The 22,538-nt window shown below is 53.4% G+C and overlaps 3 protein-coding genes across 3 annotated transcripts; 1 reads left to right on the forward strand and 2 right to left on the reverse strand.

Moving 5' to 3' along the window:
• Positions 1-11,239: 11,239 nt before the first annotated feature.
• KRP23_10402 (putative arabinan endo-1,5-alpha-L-arabinosidase A) lies at positions 11,240-12,344 on the forward strand (the record flags this gene model as incomplete). Its single annotated transcript, XM_067880847.1, has 3 exons — positions 11,240-11,512; positions 11,580-12,189; positions 12,259-12,344. The coding sequence occupies 3 exons, from the start codon at positions 11,240-11,242 to the stop codon at positions 12,342-12,344; spliced, it is 969 nt and encodes a 322-aa protein (XP_067742234.1).
• Positions 12,345-12,642: 298 nt separating this feature from the next.
• On the reverse strand, positions 12,643-13,749 carry KRP23_10403 (Arabinan endo-1,5-alpha-L-arabinosidase A; the record flags this gene model as incomplete). Its single annotated transcript, XM_067880848.1, has 3 exons — positions 12,643-12,728; positions 12,811-13,420; positions 13,477-13,749. 3 exons carry the CDS (start codon positions 13,747-13,749, stop codon positions 12,643-12,645), a joined length of 969 nt encoding a protein of 322 aa, XP_067742235.1.
• Positions 13,750-14,270: 521 nt separating this feature from the next.
• On the reverse strand, positions 14,271-14,630 carry KRP23_10404 (uncharacterized protein; the record flags this gene model as incomplete). Its single annotated transcript, XM_067880849.1, has 1 exon — positions 14,271-14,630. The coding sequence occupies one exon, from the start codon at positions 14,628-14,630 to the stop codon at positions 14,271-14,273; it is 360 nt and encodes a 119-aa protein (XP_067742236.1).
• Between the last annotated feature and the right edge of the window lie 7,908 nt (positions 14,631-22,538).

The following is a 22,538-nucleotide window of genomic DNA, read 5'->3' on the forward strand; positions in this document are numbered from 1 at the left end:
TTATGTAACATGAGTACACGTCGGTGTACCTCTTTACATAGATATATCACTTTGGACAGAGGCTTTATGTGGCTTGCCATTCCTGTAATGTAAAAACTCAGTGAGAAACGTATGTGGCATTTAGAATGTTCGCGTTTGAGTGGGGCTTTTAAATCTTAAGGAGCTCTTTGTCTTCTCGTGAAAGTTGACGGCGTTGAGCCAGCACCAACAAGCTGGATTTGGGATGAGTACTACTACTACGTACAATAGTATCTGAAAGCTTTTCGCCTTGATAATATGAATATTATAATTCGATGGTGTAACAGTAGCAGAGACTCATTGGCTTGCTTTGTAGCACCAATACTTGTTTGTGATGCGGCATGCCTGTTGTGTGAGATCTTAACTGGGCGACGGCGTCAACGCCAGCGACATTAGTGTGAGGAACGTGCTTGCATGTGCAAATGCAGCACCGGAATCCCGCTATCTCGTGGTGGCACCAACACTGATATTACCGAGTCGCCCGGACCACCGCTTGGGCGCTTCCATTTGGGAAGCGGGGACATGAATGTGTGGCTATTACGCTGATCCTGTCATGGCTCAGGATAAGGCGGAGATGGTCTCGGCACTACACTCTGGAACGTATTTCACGGGGGCGTTGCCACATTCTGGCATGGGCGAACTATGGAGATGGACATGGCTCCCTTGATTGGCTCGGTTAGCGAACTTTACGTGAGAGTAGAGGCACAAAGGGACGGCCTCTTCGGTCCCATATCTGGTACTCAGAACTATGCAACTATATGGTACTGATGGCCAAATCGTCAACCCAAATACACAGTACCGAGCGCTGTGTACCATGGGAGTGCAAGTGAAGGATGTTGTGCATTGGTCATGGCCACACTCACACTCCTTTCGGGTCACTGCACTCACATGCAAGATATCCAGAGGCATCTGCCGACAGATAAAACATTTTATGTCTCTGCTGGTGCTGAATTTCCCACAGTTACTCCGCAAAGGGGATCACACAGGTAGTGTGCGGTACACAACCAGGGATGAGACCCAATCGACCGTTCACCGTTCACTCACGGAGGGCGGGCGTGTAGTTAGGTCGGGTGAAGAGGAACAATCGGGTTTGCAGGCTGGCGATGTGGTCCGGACGCACAGAGATCTGTGCAACGCGATGCAAATGGCGGTTGGAGCAGATACGGTGATCGAACAAGTACACCCTCACGCGAGGTTATCCCGGCTGGTGTGTCTGTGGGCGGGCCGGCGATGATGGGCTCTTCCGAGGAAATATTACAAGCAACGTATTAACGCCCAAGCCAGGATCGCTGGACAAAGAATCCGGGATAAAGTCATCCATAAATGGAAACGCCACAGCGCGGGTGTGGCGGCCGGGCTGGAACGGCTACACTGGCGCATGATTAGACGAGTGGTAGGTCTGAATCCCTGGGGAGAGCAGCTACTCCTCCGCGTGAAGCATCACGCACTATCGGTGTATGACCCGATCTCGGCGGGGCTCCATTGCCCTCATCAGACGTGTGCACGACAAGGCAGAGTTGGGCTGTACCACGTTTTCTGGACCTGCGGAGCTGCGGTCAGACTACGAGGGGTTTGATTTCCCGATGGAAAGCTGCTGGACTGGTGCTCGACAGCTATGAAAAGGCGATTTTCTATTGTCGCTTGGATACGTGCCCAAGGAGGTCACGGCAGCCAAACGGAGGATCATCGCAGACTGCATGGACGACATGGTGGCGGACATCGGCGGAGCGGTCGAGCGCATCACCGCTCAGTGCTGGAGCCTGGGAGCAGCTCTCCATCTCCACACTGTCTGGCGATGGAGGGTGGCGCATTTTGATCCGCCCAACGACATCACACCGGGCCATTTCGAGGCGGTGCTAGCGGCACGACTCCGCAATGGGCATACCGACATCACTCGGATGCATTGTCTCAGCTCCAACAGCCAAATCATGGAACGCATTGGTAGGGCCATAAGAGAGGTGCTAGGGAGTGACTGGACCGGACCACCGGCCACGGTCGCCGCGAAGGCGCAGTGCTACGTACTTTTCCATGCCGGTGGGGTGCACGGAGACACTGCCCAGGGTTGAAGAGGTGTTATGATAGCTCGGGTGAGCAGTGTGACCGGGAGGTTCCAGGTAGAGCACATCACCGGAGTGGTATACTCGGGCAACATGGCTGCGGGACTAAGGGCGACACATCTGGGACTTTTGCAGGGTTTGAGGATCTGCAGGCGACGGTCGTGGGGACATGTGCATGTTGCAGGGACCAGCGATGTTGGGGTACGGCATCAGGAAACTCGACGGCCCCCAAAGGTGACTGCGCTCAAGAAAGCTTTCTGGGCTGCCAGACAGACGCTGTAGATGTCGCCAGCTGGAGCACCCTGCCACGGGAATGCAACAGAACCACGTATGAGATCATAAAAGAGGTGCGGACCACGCAACAGGGGCTCAGCTGGACAGCTAGAGAGGCCACCCCAAGGAGCAGTAAATGGACAGCGATCATCGCTTGTGCGGACACCGATATTCGAGCATGGTTGAACGAGATGGCAGAGCAGCAGCAAGCTACAGCCGGATCCGGCGCGGTGTAACCTTACGGGGGGCGGTCACTCCAGTGACTGGCACGAACCCGACCGCATCCCTGCTGACTACGACACTAGAGTGAGCAGGCAACGGACATTAGGTGGCGTTAGCATGTGCTAAATGACATTAATGTACCTCAATTCCAAAACCAAAACCTGTTGTGTGAGGCCTTACAGCATGTTCATGCAAAAAGCACGGTTTGTAGCCGGCATTAGCTCAAAGCACATTTGGGACAGCAGAAGCCCTGTTCGCGCAGCACAGTAACTGTGTGACTAGCGCAAAAGGCAGCATAGCCACACAGCTCGGCTGTAGCCGGCTTAGCACGGCAACAGTTTGGTTCGTGCAGCGTTAAAGGACTTTGACTGGGCTGGTGCATTGGGCAGCATGGCCACACAGTTCAGCAGTAGCTGGCCTCGCGCAGCAGCAGTGGCTCGTGCGGCACTACTGAATTTGAATTTGAAGTGAGGTACATTAATGTCGTTTAGTTTGTGCTAACGTCACCTAACGCCCATGCTCTGTCGATGCCAGTGCTGCTATCGACGAGTCTGCTGCCGGTCTCCTACTCTCCTCCGGACACGGTTCCCCTGTAAGGTTACCCCGTGGCCGCTACGTCCCCCGACGAGGTTGATTGTTGATACATTACCGGATATCCTGACGTAGGAAAGTCGTTATGCCTGCCCAGCGGGACCCCGCGTCCGGCATTTCACTTGCCATCCATTCTATTCCGTTATCCGATGTTTGTGCAAGATTCACCAGCTCGTGTGCTGTCCGGTTGTGTTCTCGCAATTGCGTCAGCCAGCTCTTCACAGCCACCGCGTCTGCAGCTCAACGAGTGCGCCAGTAGGCACCCCTCAATTGCGTTGCTTTTGGCGGAGTTCGCTTCGCGTGTTGCCTCATCAAATCGGCATTGTCCGTCATTACGTGTATCTGCTCCCATTTGTGCCGCCAACAACGACGTAGGCCTCGCAGGAGGCCTAACTGTGTCGCCTGGAGCACCGTCAGGTTGGCGCCTGTGAAGCCATCGCTCCAAACATACTGGATCTGATGGGTCCCCGTCGCTAGGTGTACTCTGGTGACAAGCACACTGTTGTATCCCTTTCTGCGTGACCCACCCGCCTTGACGGCCACCGCAACCAGGTAGCAATGTCCTTGTCGCGCTGGTTGGCCATCTGTCTCGTCCCAATCCGATCCCAGCATGCTACAGATGCATTTGCTGAGATTGACCATGATAGTCGCAGGCAGGGTCGGGTCCACATCCCGCGTAACGTCTCGGTGTCCGTTCCGGAGCCGTGCTTTCAGACTCGCTAGGTGGTATGCAGAGGATACATCGTTTTGTTCGTCGAAGTGGGAAACTCGCCACCTCCAGACAGACAGCAAATACAGTGCCGCCCCCAGACCTCAGCATTCTTCAATCATTCGGTCCACCTTGTCCCCAATCCTGGCACTACCTCGTCCGACAGATCCATCGTCACACAAGCCCCGTTGCCATCGTGAGGCGCTGGGGCAGTCCTGGTAATCGTAGTCCAAAAATTTCAGCCTCATAGTTCTCTAGCCGCAAGCCTGCTGCCCTCCAGCACTTGAGCAGGATTGCTCGAAGCGCTTTGGCTGCCAGACATTCCCAGAATACATGGAAGAGGTCCACCCTGCCGTACGTCGAGCAGTCCGCATGCGGGCAGTCGGGCCCTGCGGACACGGGGTTGTACACGGAGATCGCGTGGACTTTGACCCGTAGGAGTAATTGCTCCCCCCACGGGTTGAGCCCCACGATTCGCCTTATTCGTTTCCAGGCAAGGCCGTCCAGCCCGGCCGCAGCCTCCGCGCTCATACCCTTCCATTTGTCCTGTCGCTCGTTCCGCAGTGCAAGTCCGTTGACCATCTTCTGCTTCAACAATAGCGCCTTGTAGTTCTTCCTGGGTGTCTTCCGCCGATGTCCTGCCCAGAGGCATACCATGCGTGCCAGGTGCGGATGCGGGTGGACCAGCGAGATCGGTGTCGTAGCCCCTACTTCGGCTTGCATGGCAGCGTGCAAGTCTCGGTGGGAACTGATGACCGGTGGCACCACCTGGGTCGAGTCGTCCATGGTCGGCCCGGTGACCCGGCTTTATAGAGTAAAATGTCTAGAAATTGGCTGCGGCACTACTGCCCCGTGGCTGGCACAAAGAGAGAGAGAGAGGGGGGGGGGCAGCTTCGCGCGCGTCCTCTTGTCAGTGCCAGGCGCGTGGCCTGTAAAAGTAATCAGTTACAGAGGATTAGGACAGCGGAGGATAGAGAGAAGGGTATGGTAAGAGAGGGTTCGTGAGGAGGAAGTCGGCCTGGAAGGTGACTTGCGTATTGGAGGAGAAGATTGAGAAGTGAGGACTGAGAGTCCTAAGCAGGGATAAAAAAACTTGTCTGTCATAACTTGACTGATCTACACTGCTCGGGATACAAATCCCTAGTACTATTTGAGTACTATGACAAAGCATAGGCACGTCGGGGATGCATACTTTAACAAAAAGGAAGACGAGGATGTAGAGATCAGGTCTGATACAAGGATGTTTCAGTCTATTGTATCAGAGACGAACCGCACAAAGGCACAAAGGTGAGCCACGGTCATCACGACGAAGTTATCGCGATGTACGTCTTGAACGATGAGGCTACTTAGTTGTTGAAACTGTACGACAGCGACTTTTGCATGACTACGATGCCTACAGAAAACAAAATACATGTACATCTACTGGTAGTGTGTATGCGATGCTTCTTCACTCTAGCGCATCGCCCGCCCTAGTTGAGCACGCCGATGCCGAAGTTGTTGGTGGTCTCGCTGTACTTCTTCGCCGCGCTCGGACTGTAGCTGGAGATGGCCGAGTACGACTTCGCCGTGGATAGAGCCGTCGCACCGTTGCGGGACTGGAACGCTCCGCTGTTGTCTACCACGTTGGCGGCGCAGGAGCGACCGAGGTAGCTGTTGCACTCGGCGGTGGCGGTGGCGGCGTAGAGGGTGCCGTCTGAGCCGGTCATCAACGGCAGCGTCGTGTCCTGGAAGTAGTTGCCCTCGGCGAGCACCCATGCGTTGACGCCGATCTCGAACGAGTGGCCCGAGTTGTCCGCCCAGTAGTTGTTGGCGATGTGCGCGACGACGTTGGCGCTGCTGTCGCCACCGATCTTGGGCGAGCGTCCCGATGTTGAATGAACGTAGTTGTTGAGCATGCTGAAGCGGGTGTTCTTGCCGTAGAAGATGAAGGACCAGTAGTGGCGACCGTCACACGTAGCCGAGTAGTCCGTGCGGCCGTCGAAGTCCGAGTTGCTGATGGTCATCGTGGACACACTGGCGGCGTTCGTCGTCAAGAACTGACGGCCGACGTGGGAGACCTTGATGTGGTCCAGCCAGATCTTGTTCATGGCCGTCGAGCCGCCGTTGTTGCCCTGCATGTAGAAGGCGTCGCCACCCCACACCAAGTGGCGGTTGAGCTCCGTGATGTGGATGTTTTGCACGATGATATTGTCGCCGTTCAGCCACAGGCCCTTGCCCATGATGACACCGCTCGTGCCAATGCCGCGGATGGTCTTGCTGCCAGTCACCATGAGTGGGGTGATGGCTGCGTTGTCGTACGTGACCGTCACGCTGGTGCCGTTCGAGCAGCCGCCCGTGTTGGACATGCCACCGCTCTGCAGGATGACATCCTGGCTCTTGTAGCCATTGTTCTTGGCGATACACTCCCGGGTGTAGTCTGGGCGGCAACCAGCTTCGGTCGTCGTACCTTCCGTGCCGCGGAAGTCGAACGTCTTGTTGAGCACGATGACACGGGGCACGGCGTCCTTTAGGTACGCGACGAGCTGCGCCGTCGTGGTGGGGTACACGGGGGTGGCGCTGCCTCCGCCTGTGGTTCCGGCAGCGAGACCGGTGGCCGATCCGACCGTGAAGGCGTCCGTGGCCTGGACCACGATAGCCACCACCACAATGAGAATGGGACGGAAGAACTGCATTGTTGCGAGTGTTTGGAGGTTCGTGAGCGGCGTGAAGCAAATTGAGGAATGACATGCTGCTGGCGATGGCAGACTGCAGAGCTTGCTGGGGCTTCGAGTACGAGTTGCTAGCGGGCGCAGAGGTCAGACACGGCAAGACAAGACAAGACAAGACAAGAGCTCTGTACCCACTTCACCACGTAAGTGTCCCTTTACACTTCTGTTCCTAGGAAACGATTTGACCTCATTGTGGGTGCATGGCAAAGTGTCTTTCAGACTTGGTGTATCTAGAAGCCGAGAATCGCATGGGGTTTCACATTAAAATGTATCTAGCGACGGACTTCTATCACACCACACATGGATCCTTGAAGAGGTGAGTCAGGTCACGTTGTCCGCAAGACGTCCTTCTGGTCAAGTTTGATCCGCACCGTCTCATCTAGGGATGGCAACGGTTTCTTATAATCATTCTTCTTTTTTCTTCTGATATCATATTAAGAAGAAGAAGAATGGGTTTAAAAGACACGAATCTTCTTATCTTAAAACGAGCCCATACTATCTGCACATGATGGTGTTGAATTGAAGCAATCGCAGCTTGAAGCTATCACTAGGTTTTCCTATGCTTTTCCGAGGGAAACTTCTCCACAGCTGGTTTGGTACACCTGACTGCTGATCAAGTTGACAAGTTGGTCCTCAAAACCAAGGCATCAACTTTTGAGAATAAGACAAATCTTCTCTTATCTTCTTATAATCTTGAGAAGATTTTGATAAAATAGACCCCGCAAAACAATATCCTTTTGAATATTAGATTTTGATAAAATAGACCCCGCAAAACAATATCCTTTTGAATATTAGATTTTGATAAAATAGACCCCGCAAAACAATATCCTTTTGAATATTAGATTTTGATAAAATAGACCCCGCAAAACAATATCCTTTTGAATATTAGAGGGTCTATTTTATCAAAATCTTCTCAAGATTATAAGAAGATAAGAGAAGATTTGTCTTATTCTCAAAAGTTGATGCCTTGGTTTTGAGGACCAACTTGTCAACTTGATCAGCAGTCAGGTGTACCAAACCAGCTGTGGAGAAGTTTCCCTCGGAAAAGCATAGGAAAACCTAGTGATAGCTTCAAGCTGCGATTGCTTCAATTCAACACCATCATGTGCAGATAGTATGGGCTCGTTTTAAGATAAGAAGATTCGTGTCTTTTAAACCCATTCTTCTTCTTCTTAATATGATATCAGAAGAAAAAAGAAGAATGATTATAAGAAACCGTTGCCATCCCTAGATGAGACGGTGCGGATCAAACTTGACCAGAAGGACGTCTTGCGGACAACGTGACCTGACTCACCTCTTCAAGGATCCATGTGTGGTGTGATAGAAGTCCGTCGCTAGATACATTTTAATGTGAAACCCCATGCGATTCTCGGCTTCTAGATACACCAAGTCTGAAAGACACTTTGCCATGCACCCACAATGAGGTCAAATCGTTTCCTAGGAACAGAAGTGTAAAGGGACACTTACGTGGTGAAGTGGGTACAGAGCTCTTGTCTTGTCTTGTCTTGTCTTGCCGTGTCTGACCTCTGCGCCCGCTAGCAACTCGTACTCGAAGCCCCAGCAAGCTCTGCAGTCTGCCATCGCCAGCAGCATGTCATTCCTCAATTTGCTTCACGCCGCTCACGAACCTCCAAACACTCGCAACAATGCAGTTCTTCCGTCCCATTCTCATTGTGGTGGTGGCTATCGTGGTCCAGGCCACGGACGCCTTCACGGTCGGATCGGCCACCGGTCTCGCTGCCGGAACCACAGGCGGAGGCAGCGCCACCCCCGTGTACCCCACCACGACGGCGCAGCTCGTCGCGTACCTAAAGGACGCCGTGCCCCGTGTCATCGTGCTCAACAAGACGTTCGACTTCCGCGGCACGGAAGGTACGACGACCGAAGCTGGTTGCCGCCCAGACTACACCCGGGAGTGTATCGCCAAGAACAATGGCTACAAGAGCCAGGATGTCATCCTGCAGAGCGGTGGCATGTCCAACACGGGCGGCTGCTCGAACGGCACCAGCGTGACGGTCACGTACGACAACGCAGCCATCACCCCACTCATGGTGACTGGCAGCAAGACCATCCGCGGCATTGGCACGAGCGGTGTCATCATGGGCAAGGGCCTGTGGCTGAACGGCGACAATATCATCGTGCAAAACATCCACATCACGGAGCTCAACCGCCACTTGGTGTGGGGTGGCGACGCCTTCTACATGCAGGGCAACAACGGCGGCTCGACGGCCATGAACAAGATCTGGCTGGACCACATCAAGGTCTCCCACGTCGGCCGTCAGTTCTTGACGACGAACGCCGCCAGTGTGTCCACGATGACCATCAGCAACTCGGACTTCGACGGCCGCACGGACTACTCGGCTACGTGTGACGGTCGCCACTACTGGTCCTTCATCTTCTACGGCAAGAACACCCGCTTCAGCATGCTCAACAACTACGTTCATTCAACATCGGGACGCTCGCCCAAGATCGGTGGCGACAGCAGCGCCAACGTCGTCGCGCACATCGCCAACAACTACTGGGCGGACAACTCGGGCCACTCGTTCGAGATCGGCGTCAACGCATGGGTGCTCGCCGAGGGCAACTACTTCCAGGACACGACGCTGCCGTTGATGACCGGCTCAGACGGCACCCTCTACGCCGCCACCGCCACCGCCGAGTGCAACAGCTACCTCGGTCGCTCCTGCGCCGCCAACGTGGTAGACAACAGCGGAGCGTTCCAGTCCCGCAACGGTGCGACGGCTCTATCCACGGCGAAGTCGTACTCGGCCATCTCCAGCTACAGTCCGAGCGCGGCGAAGAAGTACAGCGAGACCACCAACAACTTCGGCATCGGCGTGCTCAACTAGGGCGGGCGATGCGCTAGAGTGAAGAAGCATCGCATACACACTACCAGTAGATGTACATGTATTTTGTTTTCTGTAGGCATCGTAGTCATGCAAAAGTCGCTGTCGTACAGTTTCAACAACTAAGTCAATACCAACAGCCTCATCGTTCAAGACGTACATCGCGATAACTTCGTCGTGATGACCGTGGCTCACCTTTGTGCCTTTGTGCGGTTCGTCTCTGATACAATAGACTGAAACATCCTTGTATCAGACCTGATCTCTACATCCTCGTCTTCCTTTTTGTTAAAGTATGCATCCCCGACGTGCCTATGCTTTGTCATAGTACTCAAATAGTACTAGGGATTTGTATCCCGAGCAGTGTAGATCAGTCAAGTTATGACAGACAAGTTTTTTTATCCCTGCTTAGGACTCTCAGTCCTCACTTCTCAATCTTCTCCTCCAATACGCAAGCCACCTTCCAGGCCGACTTCCTCCTCACGAACCCTCTCTTACCATACCCTTCTCTCTATCCTCCGCTGTCCTAATCCTCTGTAACTGATTACTTTTACAGGCCACGCGCCTGGCACTGACAAGAGGACGCGCGCGAAGCTGCCACGTATCAAGCACCCCTTACCCCCGTTCAACCGGTGCACCGTCACCAAGACTGCGCGTGCATTCGCGAACATCGCTGCAATACATTGTTACGTGTCTTTGATGGGCCCGAGCTGTTTGGCCAGCTTGAAGTTGTCTGGTGCGCGGGAGCGTTGCTTCGGGCCCCACGCCAGTCGACGTTCGCACCCCACCTTCGAACAGCGCAGACGCGGACGTTGCCTTTGTTCACGATGCGCCTCGCAGCGAACATAGTAAGCAGACGGGAAATGCCCGAACCAGCACCAGCGCGAACAGGCTCATCAGAACGAACACGAACAATGTGCCAGGGTGAACGCTGCAACTTTTGCAATCATGAAAGCCTATCGAGCAGTCCACAATGGACACGAGCTCCGATCAACGCACACAGACCAGAGGGGTGCTGACAATATACACTTTTGGATTTGAAGAGTGAGAGAGAGCGGTATGAGTGAGTGAGTGGGTTAGTGAGTGAGAGAGTGCGGTATGAGTGAGTGCGTAGGTTAGTGAGTGAGTGTGAGCGGTATGAGTGAGTATATGATCGATAATTACAAAAACAACCGTAGCGAGGTATCGCCCTACCCCTCCAACAAACCACGCCCACAGCCGCTGTGACAGCGTTTACGGGCGCCAGAGCGCTAGGGCTAGGCGATGAGTGCACTGCCCAAATAAAATATTTGACTTTCCGAGCCATTTAAGCAACAAAGTGGAGGATTGGCGATCTACCTACATGGTTATGCGTCGATTTATGCGTCGATCTACCGACATTTGTTTTTTTCCGGGTGGTAACACTGCACGTCTGTATTATAAAAGTTTAGAAGCGCTCACGTCGTGCGACCACCCGAGATAATGAATGGGATCGACCCACCGAGATACAGTCTGACCGCCTACTGCACCGTAGTGCCAGTTTCAAGTGCGTTCTGCCGCAAAAGGCATTGTATTCATTGATAACTTGCATTGTGATACTTCTCACTAAGAGTTTACCGTAGAGGTGTCCACACCGCATTGCAGTTCGCTAGGACAGAGGACCCGTAGGTCCATGTATTACGGTACGGGATCCGAACTGAAGGCCGTTCTTTTCACGGCAATTTTAATTCTTCGGATGGTGAACCGGGAACACACCGCCAGTGTATGACACCGGCAACCTCATTGTAAATTCGCTTTACTTCCAATTTCCTTCCGTCGGTCGCAGAGCTCGTGCTAAACATGGTGAAGGCTCTTTCGTGGTTTGTGGGGCTACCACTCCTGGTAGCAACCGCCGTCAACGGGTACGCAGCTCCGGGTGCGTGCTCTGGCATCTGCACGAACGCGCACGATCCGTCCATCGTCCAGAGTGCTAACGGAACGTACTATCGCTTCTCCACGGGCAACAAAATTGCTGTTCACACCGCGCCCGACATCACGGGACCGTGGAAGTACGAAGGTGCTGCTCTTCCAGAAGGCTCCAGTATCAACCTCAAGGGCAACGATGATCTCTGGGTAGGTAGTCACTGATACGTTCCCAGTTTGTCAGACCATATTCTCACTATTTCTACCACTCTTGTAGGCCCCCGATGTGCACAAGGTTGGCGACTACTACTACCTCTACTACTCGGTGAGCAGCTTCGGCACGCAGAACTCTGCCATCGGTGTGGCTCGGTCCAGCTCTCTGGATGTGGGCACGTGGGAGGACGCCGGAACCACGGGCATCACCAGTGACTCGAGCAAACAGTACAACGCCATTGACCCCAACCTGGTCGATGTCGATGGCGGATACTACCTCACTTTCGGCAGCTACTGGCAGGGCATCCACCAGACCCACATGCGCGACCCGCCGGTCTTGTCCAGTGTCGACCCCTACCAGGTCGGCTTCGCGTCCAACTTCGAAGTTCTTGAAGGACCCTACATCTTCCATCATGGCGACTTCTACTACCTCTTCATGTCGAAGGGCAAGTGCTGCACGTACGACAAGTCCAAGCCAGCCGCAGGGAAGGAGTACCGCGTCCTAGTATGCCGCTCCTCGAAGGCCACTGGCGGCTTCGTGGACAAGGAAGGTGTGGACTGCGCGAAGGACGGCGGCACCATTGTATTGGAGTCGCACGACAACGTGTATGGACCCGGCGGCCAGGGTGTCTACGATGACCCGAAGCACGGACCTATCCTCTACTACCACTACGGTACGCATTCTTTGCCTCCTTGTCTTGATGTTGCTCGCTTGCTAATTGTTATCGGTGTTTCTCGTTTAGTCGACACGAAGGTCGGTTATGCCGACGGTGACAAGCGGTTCGGCTGGAACACAATTGATTTCTCGAGTGGGTGGCCTGTCGTATAAAGAAGGAGCCAAGTGAGACCCAGGTCACAGTAAATGCGTTTTCCAGGCGTCCACTTTACTCAGTCTTGCTGGTTTAGCTCTCTTTTGTTCTCCTAAACAATTCAGATAAATCTTCTCTAACGCACACGTGTCAATTTGCCATTGATGCGTACCTAAGCTCGCCGACATCATGGCAGCTTCACAAGTTGCAATTGCTTTCGTGGGCTGGCAACAGTCCCCACCGAAGACAAAACGCTTATTTGAAGCAGACTACCCGTTTCCTGCTCAATGCTGATGAGCGTGTAGGTTGATCGGGCTATTAGACGGCGGGCCACCCACTGGAAAAATCGAGGTAGTTCCAGCCGAATCTCTTGTCACCGTCCGCGTACCCGATCGTGGTGTTCACTGCAATTTGGCACCCCACAGCGACAAGTCAGTTCGTAAGATATACAGCAACAACACCGAACAAAACAGCGTCCACTGTTACCGTAGTGATAATACAGGACGGGTCCGTAGGTCGGATCATCATACACGCCCTGGCCACCAGGCCCGTAGACTTCTTCGTGCGATTCCAGAACGATCGAACCGCCGCCGCTCGTGCAGGCTGTTCCATCCTTATCCACGAAGCTACCGGTAGCGGACGACGAGCGACACACGAGGATGCGGTACTCCTTGCCTGAAGCGGGCTTGGAGGTGTCGTAACTGCAGCATTGGCCCTTCGACAGGAAAAGGTAGTAATAGTCGCCGTACTGGAACATATACGATCCTTCCAGCACCTCGTAGTCGGACGTGAAGGCGATTTGAGAGGCTGAACCGGAGTGCGCCGTGGGGATGGACTTCATCTCGGCCTGGTAGATATCCTGCCAGTAGCTGCCAAAGTTGAGGTAGTACGTGCCGTCGACGTCGATAAGGTTGGGGTCGATCGCGTTGTAGTCCTTGGACGAGGAGCTGGTAATGCCCGTACTACCGTAGTCCGTCCACGTGCCGATGGCCATGGTAGACGAGCGCGTGAGTCCGATCGCCGAGTTCTGAGAGCCGAAGGTACTCACCGAGTAGTAGAGATAATATTCATCTCCAACTAGGTGGACATCTGGCGCCTACGAGATGCAAAACAAATAAATAAAATTGCTTGAATCAGCGTCATGATGCCTACCCAGAGATCGTCGTTGCCGTCCAAGTCGATGGTGGAGCCGTCTGGCACGGCCGCACCCAAGTACGTCCATGGACCAACAATGTCCGGGGCAGAATGCACCGCAATCTTGTTGCCCGTCGAGAAACGAAAGTACGTGCCATCAGAGCGACGAATAATGGAGGGATCATGCGCGTTGGTACAGGTGCCCGTGCAGGTCTCCGGGTTGACGTAGCCGGCCACCAAGCCAGCCGATAGTAGGAAGGGAAGTCCTCGAAGGACAGGCCAGAGTTTCATCAGCGCGGTGAATCCAAGTACTTCCAAGTATGCGCTGGATAGCGAAATGAACAGTGAGGGCCAGACGCAAGATGAATAGGGCGCTTGAGCTTTGGCTATCATGGTCGCTTCGTATGGATTAATAGATGCTTTCTCATTTCCAAGTGTGCGCGGGATACTGCTGCTTGTAGGGAGCACCCGGGAACGCAGCGGCTCATTTTGCATCCAGGTAGAGGTGGCGATACGATATCCACTTGATGCATTGCACTGAGTGAAAGCGACGATAGTGTGGGAAGGCCAGGTGGGCGTCAAGCGAGCACAATGCAAGCGCAAGGGATGAAGCTCGATGAAAGTTATTTATCTCCTTATTTGGAGCCTTTGAGAGCTTTCAACGCACACAGTTGTTATACCTGCAAATGTGAAGGTCTTCAGTGTGTTTCAAGCTTTGTGAAAATGAGACTTCGGACATACTACCGAGTCTTGAACATTAAGTTTGTATTTCTATTCCATCACTGAATTACGCAGAACTACACGTAGAGATTCTAGTCGAGCTTGCCAACGCCAAAGTTGTTGGTCGTCTCGACCCACTCCTGCGCCAACTCGCTGGCTGGGATCGAGGTCTGGGTCGTCTCACCCGACGGCTTTGCCGTACCCGGGGTGTACTGCTGAGTCTGCTGTTGCTCCGAGCCACTCTTGCTCGTCTGAGTGGAACCCGACGAATACCCAGTAATGATAGGGTACGTCTTGATGGTCTCGAGAGCGGTCGGGCCGTTTAACGACGTGAAGTTACCGCTGCTCACGAGAACGTTCGTCTGGCACGGGCGTCCCAAGAAACTCGTGCACGTATCAGCAGCATCAGCACCGTTGGAGCCGTACAAAGATCCTTCAGTGGCCTTGTACATGGGCTGCTTCGTGTTGTTGAAGTAGTTGCCCTCGGCAAGCACGTAGGCGTTGACGCCGATCTCGAACGAGTGACCTGAGTTGTCACCCCAGTAGTTGTTGGCGACGTGCGCAACAACGTGGGCATCAGCGTTGCCGCCAATCTTGGGAGAACGACCCGAGGTTCCGTGCACGTAGTTGTTGAGCAGGCTGACCCCGGTGTTCTTGCCGTACAGCAGGAACGTCCAGTAGTGGTGGCCGTCGCAAGTGGCGGAGTAGTCGGTGTTTCCGTCGAAGTCCGAGTTGCTGATGGTCATGGTGGCGACGCCAGCCTTGTTGGTGACAACCATTTGGCGGCCGACATGGGACACCTTCACGTGGTCAAGCCAAATGTTGTTCAGCGTAGTCGTTCCCTTGTTGGAGCCTTGCATAAAATAGCGTCACCGCCCCAGACCACGTGTCGGTTGAGCTCCGTGATGTGGATGTTCTGCAGGATAATGTTGTCACCGTTCAGAGTCATGCCCTTGCCCATGATGACTCCGCTCTTGCCGATACCACGGATAGTCTTGTTGCCCTTGACGTTCAGGCGCTTGAGAGCAGCGTTGTCGTACGTCAAGGTCACTTCCGTGCCGTTGGAGCAACCACCCGTGTTGTTCATGCCACCGGTCTGGATAATCACATCTTGACTCTTGAAGCCGTTGTTCTTGGCCATGCACTCGCGCGTGTAGTCCGGGCGGCATCCAACCTCAGTAGTCGTTCCCTCCGTGCCACGGAAGTCGAACGTTTGGTTAAGAACAATCACAAGCGGCTCCGTGTCATTCAGGTAGGAGATCAGCTCGTTGGTCGAGGTCGGGTACACGACGCTGCCGTTGCCTCCACCGATGGTTCCTGAACCAAGACCGGTGGGCTTGCCAACAGTGAAGGCGCTGGCATTCTTTAAGACGAGAGCTACCGCGGCAGCGAAAGCAAGCTGGATGCGTCCCATGCTGGAGCGTTGAAGAGGTCTTGAGGTCGGCGAGTGAGTTGCAGTGCTCGAGGCGAGGCGAATTTGTAAATGACCGCTGTCTAACGTCGGTGTGACAGGAGTATACCAGTGCTGTTTGAGGGGATGGAGAGCGCCTAAAGTTGTCGTAATGATGCCCGGACGGACGAGCTGTAGCCTTTAGTACGTTGAAGGACACCGGCGCTTTCGCATGTCAAATCCTAGATTTGCTTCCATTCTAGCGGCTGATTAATCCCGCGTGTGGTGGACGGCTGTTGAAAAGTGGTCAGCCGTGCTTTGTTGGAACACGCAGCCAGCCAATTGACCACGAACAGCATGCATTTTTAATTGCCAACTCTTCCGTATGATACGACGGAAGCATACGCAGTTAATCTGCGGTCGCTAGCCCTACGAAGACACTACAGCACGCGAGAGCATCGGTATGCGCATGTGTACACAGTAGTGTCCAGTCCCCGCGGTTCCTGGTTTTGAGTCCGTGACAGTCGGCTACGAGTCCACACGCTCCAGCGTAGGGAGGGCTCGCGTCCGATGTTTGAGCGTTCTCGAGCAACGTATCTGGTATATGTACCGTGGGCTGGCACTCCGTGAATCACGGCTGGTGGGTTGCTTCAGTTTGATGCATGTGTATCCACGTTTGCTCGTGTATGTACACGATTGCACGGGCGTTCGTAGCGGACATTGCATGCCTGAACCACCACGGATATTGTAAGTCTGTCGGCTGTTCGTCGAGAACGAGTGTGTCAACACAAGCAAACGAATCGTCAGCCGTCCTACACTGCGAACTCGTGACTCTACTGTGGCGGCCACAGAGCTTGTGCCGCCACCAATGCGCACGCAGTCCTCATGCACACTAAAGACCACCGCGACAATTGACGAGGCTCTAGCCGGAACGATTGGTCCTCATTACGCAGAAACAAGACGACCATCGACTAACGGGGCCGCGACCGCAAGAATGTGACCAATATTGCCGCGTTGTAGGATGTCGAGTTTGCGTATTTCAGGGCACGCTGCATCCCCCACGATGGTAAGCAACTCGACGTTTGATACGTAGAAGGTCAAGCTCCGCCCGATGAATAGTTTGCCTATGTCGTCCTCAAACGCAGGCATGTTGCCGCTGCGCTGATGGAACCTACTGTATGCACCTGTTTCAAACGGCTCGGTGATCGAGGACGGCGATTAAAAACTTGAACGAGGTTGTGCCTGTCGGCACAAAGAGATACTCACAGCCCGTTCAACGTACTTCAGTGACGCTTGTGGTAGCGACCGCACGAAGCCTGTGTGTGCCGTTCATCTCGGAGTCCGCCACCAGCGCACGATTTGCCAGCTCTACAAGAAAACAGCTGAGTGGGGGCGTGAGTACGCACCATGCCGACTGAGTGACAATCGACCTTCATAGTTGATACGATGAACTAGTCGCACTTTCGTTGAAGGCGGATCTGGGATTTCGGCTGGCGCACATCCAAAGATAACGATAGAGCCCCTCTGCACACCGGTTTTGAACATTGGTTGTTCACTGACGGAAACGGCTGTGTGAACATGTACCAACAAATTGATCTCGTCCTCCTTTTCGTGGACCCTGGTCTGACTCAATGGGACGTCTTTAGTCAAAGTGGCTACCTCTGAATCGCAAGGAAGGCGTAAGTTTGGCACATGCGCTACATGGAGAGAAAATGGTTGACACCATCCGCTGCAGCTTGGCGTGGGCACACTGCTCCTCTCGAAGAACAAGTGAGCGGCTATCTCACAAAATCAACCCTCCGTAACGAAGACAGACTGAGGAATAGAAGTACTATTTACTACTGTACCAGCTGCAAGTTGTTGACCATTTCAGGCATATCCACTGAACTCGTTTCAGCTGGCTTTGCCATCACTTGAGATCAGCTGCTAACATGGAAACGAGCGCAGGATTTGAGCGCCGGGTCAGATCCCTCAGAACCCTCAGGATATATAAAATTAAAGATCCTGGCTACGATGTCGTCCGCAGATTAAGGCTACGGTAACACCACTACACCAGCACGACCCTCAACAGTGGTCTTGCTCCCAAACAACTAGCGTTAACAAACGGTCATTCTCAAATTTGCCTCGCCCTGAGCACAACACCCCATCTGCCGACCTCCAGACTACTTCGCTTTTTCATCATGGGGCGTATTCAGTTTGCTCTCGCTACGGCCTTGGCCCTCGTCGCCAAGAACGCTAGCGCTTTCACCATTGGCACTCCGTCCGGACTTGCTGCTGGAGCCACCGGTGGAGGCAACGGTACCGTCGTGTACCCGACCACGAACAGCGAGCTGGTCTCCTACCTGAACTCGTCGGAGCCGCTTGTGGTCGTGTTGAACAAGACCTTCGACTTCCGCGGGACGGAAGGCACGAAGACAGAGCCTGGTTGTCGCCCGCAGTACACTCGCGAGTGCATTGCTAAGAACAACGGATTCAAGAGCCAGGATGTGATCCTCCAGAGCGGTGGCATGACAAACACCGGAGGATGTGACAACGGCACGGAAGTGACGGTGACGTACGACAACGCGGCCCTGAAGCGCATGACCGTCAAGGGAGACAAGACCATTCGTGGTATCGGCAAGAGCGGTGTCATTATGGGCAAGGGTTTGACGCTTAACGGTCACAACATCATCATCCAGAACATCCACATCACGGAGCTCAACCACCACTTGGTCTGGGGTGGTGACGCCATTTACATCCAGGGTACCGACAAGAGCACAACAGCAATGAAGAACATTTGGCTCGACCACATCAAGATCTCCCGTGTCGGTCGTCAGTTCATCACGACGTACAAGGCGAGCACGGACTCCATGACCATCAGTAACTCGGACTTCGACGGAAACACGGACTACTCTGCCTCGTGCGACGGTCACCACTACTGGTCGTTCATTTTCTACGGTGAGACGCGTTTCAGTATGCTGAACAACTACATTCACGGAACCTCGGGCCGTTCTCCCAAGATCGGTGGCGACAGTGCCGCTAACGTCGTTGCGCACGTCGCGAACAACTGCTGGGGAAACAACACTGGCCACTCGTTCGAGATCGGCTCCAACGCGTGGGTTCTTGCTGAGGGTAACTACTTCACGAACACGAGAATGCCTCTGTACAACAAGGGTGAAGAAGGCGCTTTGTACGCTGCGGGCAGTGCGGACGAATGCACGAACTACTTGGGACGTGCATGCGAGGCCAACACCCTGGTGAACAGCGGTAACTTTTCGTCGCGTAATGGCGAGACTGCTCTTGAGACCGTCAAGTCGGTCCCTAGCTTTGTTGACTACACCCTTGAATCGACTGAGACTAGCAGTTCGCAGCAGCAGCAGACGACGACCCAGGCAAGCGGATCGGGGGACCAATCTCAGCAGGAGGTTCAGCAGTACACCCTGGAACGGCAACGCCTTCGACAAAGACGAGTCAGTCTTCGATCCAGGCAAGTGATGTGGAGAGTGTGGGCCGAGACAATCAGCAACTTCGGCGTTGGCCAGATCAATTAAGTGGAAGATGTCGGTGGAAGCGACAGCAGTTGCAGACTCGATTGAATGAGTCCTGGCATAGTGCTGAACGTAATTGTCTTGAACTTTGTAGCGTATAAACCAATATACAGTTGATGGATACGATAAGAATCGTGGCGTGCAGTAGCATTAGAGTTAGTTTGGGTTCTGCTTACCTATCTGGAATAGTGATTAGACTCAGACGTCATTAGGATACCTAAGTGACACTAACGTATCTCACGGAAAACTAACAATAGTGATTAGAGACCATCACCTCAACATGGGGCACAGTAACGCCATAGACTACACCCTTATTATAAACTGGTAGTTTGGATTCGAATAGCGCCCCTGGACTCAAACCCCCAGAATGCACCTACATATTAGTTGTGTACAAACGCTAATCGACATGAACGCGCGTTAGAGCACCCAAATCTGTATCACACGGTTCAAAGGTCCGATGATAATAGTTCGTGGTGGGCTCAGTTTAGTAACAATTCGAGAGCTATTATTTTCGCCGCCACGGTGCGAAGTTCTGGCAGCGCGTATTAATAAAAAAATTATACACAACTCCCAGGCATGCCTCAATTTGCCTATAGTGGATGACGCTCAATGACCACAGTTGTCAGCTTAAGAACAATCACCTTTGGCACATGTAGCAGAGAGAAGAAATGCATTATTAATGATCCATCAACTGTATTTGTTACACGCTACAATATGCAAGACAACATGACTTCTATGGGCCGGCACGTATGTCGCTGCCACCACTCTTACCACTTCCACTTAATCCAGCTTTCCGACACCGAAGTTGCTGTTCGTCTGCTCCCACTCTTTCTCCAAGTCACTCGTTTGGACAGCCAACTTCCTGGAGTCACTCGATTGCTGCTTCGATCCACTCGTCTGAGAAGTCTGCTGCTGCTCCGACCCGTTGGTCTGCGAAGTCTGTTGCTGAGAGCCGCTCGCCTGAGTCGACTGCTGCTGCTGCGAACTGCTCGTCTGAGTGTCCGGCGTGTAGTCGACAAAAGTGGAGTAAGACTTGATCGTCTTGAGAGCAGTCTCGCCATTACGCGACGTGAAGCTGCCACTGTCCACCAGCGTGTTGGCCACACACGCGCGCCCCAGATAACTGCTACACTCATCGCCGCTGCTCGCGGCGTACAAAGCACCATCCGTACCAGTGTACAGAGGCATTTTCGTGTTGCTAAAGTAGTTGCCCTCAGCAAGAACCCACGCGTTGGAGCCGATCTCGAACGAGTGGCCAGTGTTGTTTCCCCAGAAGTTGTTCGCGACGTGCGCAACGACGTTAGCGGCACTGTCGCCACCGATCTTGGGAGAACGGCCCGAGGTTCCGTGAATGTAGTTGTTCAGCATACTGAAACGCGTCGTACCGTAGAAAATGAACGACCAGTAGTGGTGACCGTCGCACGAAGCAGAGTAATCCGTGTTTCCGTCGAAGTCCGAGTTACTGATGGTCATGGAGTCCGTGCTTGCCTTGTTGGTGGTGAGGAACTGACGGCCGACACGGGAGATCTTGATGTGGTCGAGCCAAATGTTCTTCATAGCCGACTGACCACTGTTCGTGCCCTGCATGTAGATGGCGTCACCACCCCAGACCAAGTGGTGGTTGAGCTCCGTGATGTGGATGTTCTGGACGATGATGTTGTCACCAGCGAGCGTCAAACCCTTGCCTTTGATCACTCCGCTCTTGCCGATACCACGAATGGTCTTGTCGCCCTGCACAGTCATGCGCTTCAGAGCGGCATATCGTACGTCACCTTCACCTCGGTGCCGCCGGTGCAACCACCCGTGTTCGCCATTCCGCCGCTTTGAAGAATCACATCCTGACTCTTGAAGCCGTTGTTCTTGGCCATGCACTCGCGAGTGTAGTCCGGTCGACAACCCGTTTCGGTAGTCGTTCCCTCCGTCCCGCGGAAGTCGAAGGTCTTGTTCAGCACGACCACAAGCGGCTCAGTGGACGCGAGGTACTCCGCCAGCTCGCTGGTCGAGGTCGGGTACACGGTCTTACCGTTGGCGCCACCGGTGGCTCCCGCGGCCAGACCTGACGGCTTGCCGACGGTGAAGGCGCTTGCGTTTTGGGCAACGAGGGCCAATACGGCGACGAAAGCGAGCTGGATGCGAACCATGGTCAAGCAGTGAAGGAGACTTGGGGTCGGGTGCTGGGGTGTAGTGCTCGAGGCGAGGTAAATTGGAAAGTGGTCCTTTGAATTGGCAACAGACCGAAGCTTATGACTTCGTCCGATACTGCGTCGATGCATGTATTGTAGTTGTCTACAATTGACGAGCGCCTGCTTTCAAGAGTGCATATTAAAAGTGTATTAGTCAAGTTCTTGTGAGTCAAATCCCGAGGTTGTTTCAGTGTTAGAGGCTGAGGAGGCGAGTGAGCATTGGCACGGAGTGCTGACCGGGTTTCGCTTCAACTTTCGTGAGGGTACGACGACGGCATATGCCCTATCCGAAGAGTAAGGGCGTTACATGTATTGCTGGAGCTACATGTACGTACACAAGTACAGAGTCTTCACCGGATGTTGCACTAGAACGCACGCAACGTTTCCATATATATTGCTTCCTGCGGCAGAAAGTTGAGTGACTACTTTTATTCATTAATGAATCGCTGGGCAGGCTATCTACCACAAACTCTAGGCATCACCAGATCTCTGGCTCCCTCTTACTCTCGCCGTCAGGCACTAATATCTATTGGTGTAACGTTGCCGTAGAACTCACACTGTGAACTATATCGTGCCCGAAGAATGTTCGGCAATCTGCAGGGTGGTTGTTGCTCGTACCGTATCGAGTGTCACGTGTGAGCTCGTGTTGACGCTCGATTTGAAGATTGGATGCCAGCCACAGCTGACGATCAGCGAAAGCAGCTGAAACGTGATCGTTGTATCAATTATGGAAGAACCACACGTGTTGACAGTCCAGATCATGAAGATTTTGTGCGGATAGCAACGCTGTTGGTTTTACATTTCGGGCTTGATTAAGGAGAGACAAGGTGCTTATCATACGCCTCACACCAAATACATACTGGCCCGATTCCCGCAGCATTTTTTTCCGACAATTTTTCCTCCTAAACCTCGCCTGTACAGATCGATGTGTGTGCATGCATTGGTCCAATGAACCGATTCCCGCAGCATTTTTCCGACAGATTTTCCGTCGAAACCTCGCCTGTATAGATCGCGTACAACCCATTGTTTGTGCAAATCGGCTCGATGGCCGATGTTACAGGCACTTTAGTGAAATCAAGTTTATTTGGGTTTAGACACGATTCTAGACAGCCTATAAATCTGTCGGAGAAGGGGAAATCTGTCGAGTTGGCGCAAGCAAAAAGTAAGCAAACGTGTCTGTAAGTGGCAGTTTTCTGTCCAAAGCAATAAACCCTGCCGAATCATGGCTTTTAAATGCTCAAGACGTAACGAACTTCAAAG

This window comes from Phytophthora ramorum (genome assembly GCF_020800215.1).
Source record: "Phytophthora ramorum isolate Pr-102 chromosome Unknown Phyram_PR-102_s0009, whole genome shotgun sequence".
Classification (NCBI taxonomy): Eukaryota; Oomycota; class Peronosporomycetes; order Peronosporales; family Peronosporaceae; genus Phytophthora; species Phytophthora ramorum.